Genomic DNA, 8419 nt, shown 5'->3' with positions numbered 1-8419 from the left:
AAATGATTTAGCCATAAACAAAGGGTTTTGTTTTTGTTTTGTTTTTTTACTATCTATGATTTTAGCTAAATGTCTAAATTTTCAAGTATTTTAATAATTTCAGATTGCCTGATAATGGTTTCATCTAATTATTGTTATCACTACTAATTTTTTTTTCCTTTACATTTATATTACAACATTACTTTTAGCTAAATATCTCTAATTAGCCAGGGGTGGGAGTGGGAGGTTGTTTGACTGTTTGTTTTTTATATTTCTTGTTTTTGCTTTTACCTTTGGCTTAATATTTAACAGTACATCAGTTAAAAACAGTACTTTTATCGCTTTTAATATCTTAGCTAACAATCTTAAGCTATTAACTCTTTGTCCATTATGTTAATCTACTATTTATATTTTTCTCTATGATAACGATACAATAAATGTTTCGTAGATATTTTGTTGACTCTATTTACATATAGGGGATTTTCACATGCTTCGCTGAAGACATATGTGCCACCCTGCCAAGACCTCTTGTCTCTCCTTTGCCCCCTTTGTAAAATTTTCTAGCTGCACTATGCTAATTTATATTACCTTTAAATATTTTAACTATAAACTATATAATAGATAGTTCAGATATCTTAGCTAGATAGCTGTGCAGATTTCAGGTTCGGTGAGCATGCTACTTATGTGAGTGGTATTTATTTGTAAGTCAACACAGCTGTTTCTCATTTTCGCCTACCCTCCTGTATTTCCTAAAAATTCCAAATTCCTCTCTTGTGTGCATTCCTGATTATCAGTTGTTTTCACTAATTTCATCAAGCCGATTATTATTGCAAAGCTCTTGTTTTCAGCAATAAGTTCCACAATGCATAATACATACATCAAATCTGCTTTAAAAGTCCCAAAGCTGTCAGGAAGAGTGGTATTTTATTCACTACAGGAAGCTAGTTAAAATTCTCATCTCATTTCTCAAGGCCAACTCAACACTGAGTGAAATTAGAGCCAGATGATGGAAAGACGTAGAGAAAAAGGACTGGCCCACTGCACTCTTGTTGCATTTAATGGGACAAGAAACTGAGTCAGAGCCATTTTTCTGTATGTTAATGTTTCTTCAAGCATGTATTGTGTTTGTATTTATATGATAGTGAGGATCTTTTCCTAAGCATCCCTTTATAGCTCCTAATATTTTGCAAAAACACAGACACGGTGAATCACGAGAAGGTCATTAGGTATCTAAGAGACAGATCTTCATTTATTTGATCTTCTCTCCGGACAGGGTTTGATATTTTCTGCAGTTGTATACAAAGACAAGAGCCCCAGGCTGGGACTTGGATGGAAAAGTGCATTCAGGCAACAGGTGACTGTCTTCTCTAAACCTAATTATTGGCAATGAAATAAACTAATTATATAGATCTGAACCAAAGTACAAATTTCACGTATTTATTCTTTTTAAAATGTCTTTTGCTTTTAGAGTGTTTTTTCTTTAAAGTTGTGACTTTATTGGGACTTGGAGATTTCAATTAGAGAATACAGTCATAAAAAAACAGGTATGTTTGCTCATGTAGTGGAGTTTTGAGGCAGTATTTTTTAACCTTAATTTTCCCTTTAATTTGATTTCTATTTGAATTGCACTAATAATTAAAATCAGATGTTATAAATAGGACACTTATGATGAAGGTGACTGTTTTGTGCCCTTTAAATCAAATGTGCCTTTATATGGTACATTTTTGTGGTTGGTATTTGTAGTTATTAAACTACTGGCAAATGTCTACATGATGAAATGAATCGTAAGCTTGAAAATATTTGAGCAGTAACAATGTTTAATAGCACCGAGTAGAGTATAAAGAAGTATAAAAAAGAAGTATAAAATTCATAAGCAGCTCAAGTGTATTCGAAGAAATGTTGGTCAATTTCCAGCTGCAGTTTAATAAAATGTAAAATCAGGAAAACGTATCAAATTCAAATGAATGAATAGAAAATCATTTTGGTCAGTACACCAAATAATGAACTACACTGTAAAAGGAAACATTAAAATGTAGTACAGTGTTCTGTTTTTAATTTATTTCCATATTTTTGAAACCACAGATTGATTTTTTTCTATTTTATTTGTTGATTTAGTTTTACTGTGTAACTTTTAAAGTTTCTCTTATTCATAAGTCCTTTCTAGTAATTTTTTGTGTCTTTTCACCACAGCAGTGTAAACTGATTTACTTGAATGATGTAAACACAAGTAATTGCATCATTTTCCTGCTAACAGCAGCTACCTTTCTCTCTCTGTCCATAGGCTACCCTAACTTGGCTGTCCCACCTGTGTGTTGTGGGGGGTAGGGGAACTCCTTCTCAAAGATGTTTCTGCTTGGACACGGAAACGTCCCGCCCTGAAGCAGAGCAGTCAGAGCAGGTGGAGACTGAAAACACACTATTGAACATTACAATGTTTACAAAGGGTTAACAAGCAGTTTGAGCTGAAATTCCCTCCCATCATCCACTCCCCCTGGAATGGACTGTCCCATGGATTCGTGTGTGTGTGTGTGTGTGTGTGTGTGTGTGTGTGTGTGTGTGTGTGTGTGTGTGTGTGTGTGTGTGTGTGTGTGTGTGTGTGTGTGTGTGTAAATGAGTTACAGAATGCGTGTGTGTCCCCTTAGCCATATATATCGGGCCATGTGGACACAGATGTGAAGTTTGCAGGACAGATTACGCTTTGGCTGCAGGGCTGTTGGCCTCCCTTTCTTTTATCTTTCTGGTAAAGAACGCCAGTAGGAATATAAAGCCACCTTAGGATCTCTCTGCACTGGAAATTGAATAACCTTACCCCACAGAAAAAATGAGTGATCATCTGGAAGAAGGTTCTTTCATGTTCACTTCAGAGTCCGTTGGAGAGGGACATCCAGGTGAGTCTTTTTACAAAGTCTAGCCACCTCTGCTACAGTGACATTAAATTTTAATGCATTCAATTATAAGCTCAACACTTCCATTGAAAATGCAGTGTTATCTTGCAGAAATAGCATGCATATAAATAAACTTGATGCAAGCTGGACACTATGTCCAAAGTAACTCCACAGTGCTGCGTGTTTACCCGCCAGGCATGGATGGTATTCCATTCACAGCAACATGTGTTTAGTGGCCTTCACTCTCACTTGTAGGCAGCTGGAAGCAAATGTGTGTCTGACTGGTGCACAGTTACATGCTTAAAAAATGTCCAAGAAGAGGGCAGACACACACGTTTAATGTAGTGTGCAAAAGAAGAGATCTAAAGACACGCAAAATGCTCTTCAAGAACAATGTCTCAAGTACACAATAAGATAAGAAGTGACAATGTGGTAAAATTAGTTTGACTATGTTATACTTTAATCTAGTTAAATTATATCAAATACTCAGTAAAATGACTCCCAGATGTTCCACACAAACCTTGCTTAACTTGTAGTTGTACTCTGTCCTCCATGTTGCCTTTAAACCTCACGGTGCCCCGTCAATGTGTTTTGTAATCCTTTCACAAATATGTAACCTTTCAAAGTCCCATGTGCTAAATCGATAATGAGTAAGAGTTGTGCAGCTTCACAGACAGGGGCAGTATCACATAAATGCCAAATGTTAAAAAATTAAATAAATAAAATAATTAAAAAGTAAAACTGCTCTTTTAATCTGGATCTATATTAATGTAGTTCTGAAGTAAAAGTATGCTAATCTGACAAAGTGCTTATGAGAGGATGAAGCATACAAAAGGTAATACCAATGCACCTGAATTCAAAATCCCTTTCAAACTGTCCTCTGAAACAGCAAGTGATGTAGATCCATGTGTCACACATCATGGTGTCCCTGTATTTATCATTTAAGGAGGTTCTTTTAAAAAAAAATAATTTCATTTTGGAAGCACGTAGCACTCCTGAAGCCAATTTTAATGATAAACTTCACAGGTTTGAAGTTTTACTTCTACTGTTTGTTCAGTAACAGAGTTGGGTGGCCTTGGCAGAACATTGCAGTACACACTTTTGAATTTGATAACACAACTCAAAGTCTGGGCTGTTCCCACAGATAGTGGCTATTTTAGTGGCTTTTCCTAAGATGCACCTGTTTCACCAGCAGAGTAGTCAGATGCTGATGGGCTTTCTGATGTAACCGGTCTCCTGCATTGCTTCAGCAGGACGACACAGACAGATGAATGGGATGTATAGTGAGGCATTGCCCTGCTGCCATGCTAAAGTAAAACATTCAACTACTGCTATGTGAAATATTAGGATGTAACCTTTCATGCTTTCATATAAATTACAAAATTGACATCTTCTATTATTAGTGTTAGGCTAAGCGTGCAATTTAAAATGCAATATGTCGTTTTTTTCAATGCATTTGTAAAAAATCTTCGGAATCTGATATTTTTACCTGTTATGTGTCCACAGACAAGATTTGTGACCAGATCAGTGATGCTGTCCTGGATGCACATCTGAAGCAGGATCCCGATGCCAAAGTGGCCTGTGGTGAGCCAGAATTTGTCTCTTTTTCCGTTAAAAAAAATGGCAAAACCAAGAAGAGGCACAATCTAATGAATCAGTTTGTCTTAGCAAAAAAAGGGACCACATGATGAAGGCAGAGTATAAGCCAACTAACCCACTGGTCTGAATTTCACCTGGATTTTATGTCGTATGCAGTGTTGATACTGTTTATTGTATTTCAGTGTGGACAACTTGCTGGTGATGGCAAAACAGCTTTGTAATTAAAGTTTGCATTGGCAGAGACGGTGTGTAAGACTGGCATGGTGTTGCTCTGCGGAGAGATCACATCTCGGGCCGTCGTGGACTATCAGAGGGTGGTGAGGGACACCATCAAGCACATCGGCTACGACAACTCGGAGAAAGGTGAGAAAGCAAAAAAATAGACATTATTTCTGTTCTCTGTATTTAGCGTTTCCCTCTTAACCATCTCAATCCAATTCACTTCCCTTCTGAAGGTTTCGACTACAAGACATGTAATGTGCTGGTGGCCCTGGAGCAGCAGAGTCCAGACATTGCTCAGGGGGTCCATGTTGACCGGAAAGAAGAAGACATTGGAGCTGGAGACCAGGTAGGGCCACAGCAGTGTCACTGGGTCACTTTGGCTTGACAAGTGAGTGACCCTGACCGAGCACAGTTTGTTTGACTCTTTACTTCAACAGTAGAGAATACAGACGAGATCTGGTGCAATAGTGTTGGTGTGTTCAGGTTTATCAGTTCAGTAGAGGTGGAAAAAGTAGTTTTATCTAGTCCAATATTTAAAATCCTAAATGTTACAAGCTGATTGTAAGGCAGAAAAATGTGCTTCGTGACTGATATATCATTATTAGATTCGATAAGTGTTTATGTTACTTTTGCAAATAAATGTATTGTAGTATAGTAAATAGGGTCCCCAGCCAAGTGTTTGTGGCTCTTTAAAGGGTCACAAATTTGAGGATAAAACTTTGATGTGTAGAGGCGAAACTTCCTTTTCATGAAATTGCTCACAGTCTTTAAGTAATCTGAAGCATGATAAAAAATATGTCCAGTATGTCGTGGAGTAGAAGTATAATGCAGCAGAGAAAGGAAATTATTAAATTATACAATTGTATATGAGTGCAGTACTTGAGTGAATCAGTGTAGTTTAATCAGTAACACCATCATCATCCTTAATAGTTTGGGCAAAAGATAAAGAAATAACATGTTTAGATTAAATTGATGCTTTCTCTGCATTATACCTCAGTAAGAGACAAACTCACGGCTCAGGATCATTATTTCTATAACAGACTTCTGGCTGAAAAAAATTATCCCATGCTTAAGACTAATCAATGAAATATGGAGTAATTTGACTATATTATATATAAAGTCCCATAACCATACACGGTATAATCTACCTGATATTTGTTTTTATCATTTCAACATCTACTTCTATTTTGTCTTCTATAAATGCCTGTATGACCATTAGCCATTATTGTTCTTTTCATAGCTTATATTTTATGTATTTTGTGTCATATGATAATAGAAAGTGCTGAAGATATTACTGATAAAAGAGCATGCTGAATATCAGTATTTTGATATTCCTTGTTTACTTCTTTGTTTTGCCTTCACTGATTTTCTGACTCGTTCTGTAGGGTCTGATGTTCGGCTATGCCACAGACGAGACGGAGGAGTGCATGCCGCTCACCATCGTCTTAGCTCACAAACTCAATGAAAAGATGTCTGAACTTAGACGCAATGGCATCGTTCCCTGGCTGCGTCCCGACTCTAAAACACAGGTGAGGTCGTGCAACATGTGCACATTTTTTACTTACCCAAAACACAACGCCACAGCAGTTTGGGAACTTTTTCTTTCAAGCTTGGATATATTTCATTAGAAAATCTGATAACCTGTCTGAAGCTGTGTTGTCACAGGCAGCTAACTACAGCTTCAGTGAGTGTACCAATTCTTGTTAATCCCACAGGTGACCGTGCATTATGACCAGAAGAATGGAGCTGTGATCCCCAAGAGAGTTCACACCATTGTGATCTCTGTCCAGCACGATGACGGCGTCACTCTGGAGGAACAACAGAGAGTCCTAATGGAAATGGTAGATCCTCATGAACACACCTGACTGGGCTCTGTGTAATGTGTCGTGTGGGAAATAAAGTCACATGTTTGGTTTTAATGCTGGCTTGTTTCTGTCAGGTGATCAAATCCGTGGTCCCTGCAAAATATTTGGACAGCAAAACCGTCTACCATCTCCAGCCAAGTGGTCGCTTCGTCATTGGAGGACCACAGGTAATCATCACACACTGGGGGAAAAATAATAAAGCAAACTAGAAAGTCATCACTGGTTTTTGCTCATCTTCTTCCTTTTTTGCAAACAGGGTGATGCTGGTGTAACAGGAAGGAAGATTATTGTAGACACATACGGTGGCTGGGGGGCTCACGGTGGCGGAGCTTTCTCTGGCAAAGATTTCTCAAAGGTTGATCGCTCTGCTGCCTATGCTGCTCGCTGGGTGGCCAAGTCTCTGGTTAAAGCCAAACTGTGCAGGAGAGTTCTGGTTCAGGTGAAGTTACAGCTTAACCCTCCAAAGCTGTGCATAGATGACAGATGACTGGAGTACAGTACAAATATGCAAACCACATCTCTGTGTGTGTTCCAGGTGTCTTATGCGATTGGAGTGGCCCAACCTCTTTCCATCTCCTTGTTCACATACGGGTCCTCTCAGAAGTCAGAGTCAGAATTGCTCAAGATTGTCAACAAGAACTTTGATCTCAGGCCAGGAGTCATTGTCAGGTAAAAACACATAAACATGACGTTTGCATAAGATTAAATATGAATATTTACTCAAACATGAAGATGTTCTGCTTGCTTTCTAAATATGAGTTAAAAAAAATTAGGAACTATTTTTGGCATTTTGAGGATTAAATAACTGATCAAAAATCAGATTCATCATATATCTTGATGAATTTAGAATAGAATAGAATAGAATAATCCTTTAATTGTCCCACAAGGGGAAATTTGGTTGTAACAGCAGCCAGAAAGACACATATACAAACAAACAGTACACAGGACACAGAACAGAAACATACACAATTTTTTTTCTTTACATATTTACATCAAGGACAATGGTTACTATAAACACGAGTACTGTACAGTTATTAAATAAAATAAAATAAACTACAGATAAGAGGAAAACCCAGGTTGTAGTGCGAATCGGTTGATTAAATTATTGCAGTTACAGCGCAGATGTAAACATCTATGATTGTTGGGAGCAGTTTTGATTGTACAGTTCAGCAACATTTACATGAATTTAATATATAAGTAAATATTTAAGTTCAAACTTCAGTTCAACTTTATTTATATAGCTCCAATTCACAACAACAGTTGCCTCAAGGTCCTTTATTCTGTAAGTTAAAGACCATACAATATTAGAAAGACCCCTAACAATGACCAAGCATTTGGCGACAGGGTGAAGGAAGAACTCCCTTTCAACAGGAAGAAACCTCCAGCAGAACCAGGCTCAGGGAGGGGCAGGGGAAGAGGGGAAAGAGAAGCAAACTAAGAGAGAATCACACCAAAAATCAAAGTTGAAATTGTTGAAGTATAGTTAGATACAGAAAATTCTTCCTCTTTTCTTTTCTTTTTTTTCAATACTATCCATTGGAGAGGGAATCGTGGTGGACACATAACCCGCCGGGTGGCTTCAAAGATATGATATCCTTTTTGCTGTCCTTTTACATTTAGATTCTTCCACTTTTAGCTGATCCTTTTAGGATAATTTCCCTCTATTTAAACCTAGCCCTAGATTTCCCTTTTCTATTATAATGTTCTTGTTGAGATGCAGCGTTATAGGTGAGCATTTCATTTTAAAGTGGATCTATTATGCTGTTTGTTTATTTTATCCATCTTCACTCTACTAATGTAGCGTTGCATGATTCACATATAAAAATAATGATTTATTTGATAATAAGCTTTGGTGCAGCCCTTTAGTTC

General features: G+C 37.5%; 1 protein-coding gene across 1 annotated transcript in view; it reads left to right on the top strand.

Annotated features, from left to right (window-relative positions):
- Positions 1-2632: 2632 nt before the first annotated feature.
- The window catches only part of mat1a (methionine adenosyltransferase 1A), a 7709-nt gene continuing 1922 nt past the window's right edge, over positions 2633-8419 (top strand). The window contains exons 1-9 of the mRNA XM_026189522.2: positions 2633-2867; positions 4371-4448; positions 4704-4826; positions 4919-5031; positions 6071-6214; positions 6401-6526; positions 6625-6717; positions 6807-6989; positions 7086-7219. Coding sequence (XP_026045307.1) covers positions 2801-2867; positions 4371-4448; positions 4704-4826; positions 4919-5031; positions 6071-6214; positions 6401-6526; positions 6625-6717; positions 6807-6989; positions 7086-7219 — 1061 coding nt within the window. The 5' untranslated portion in view covers positions 2633-2800. The remainder of the gene's footprint in view (positions 2868-4370; positions 4449-4703; positions 4827-4918; positions 5032-6070; positions 6215-6400; positions 6527-6624; positions 6718-6806; positions 6990-7085; positions 7220-8419) is intronic.

The sequence above is a fragment of the Astatotilapia calliptera genome, chromosome 13 (genome assembly GCF_964374335.1).
Source record: "Astatotilapia calliptera chromosome 13, fAstCal68.1, whole genome shotgun sequence".
NCBI classification, from domain to species: Eukaryota; Metazoa; Chordata; class Actinopteri; order Cichliformes; family Cichlidae; genus Astatotilapia; species Astatotilapia calliptera.
This window is presented reverse-complemented; position numbering and strand designations above follow the sequence as displayed.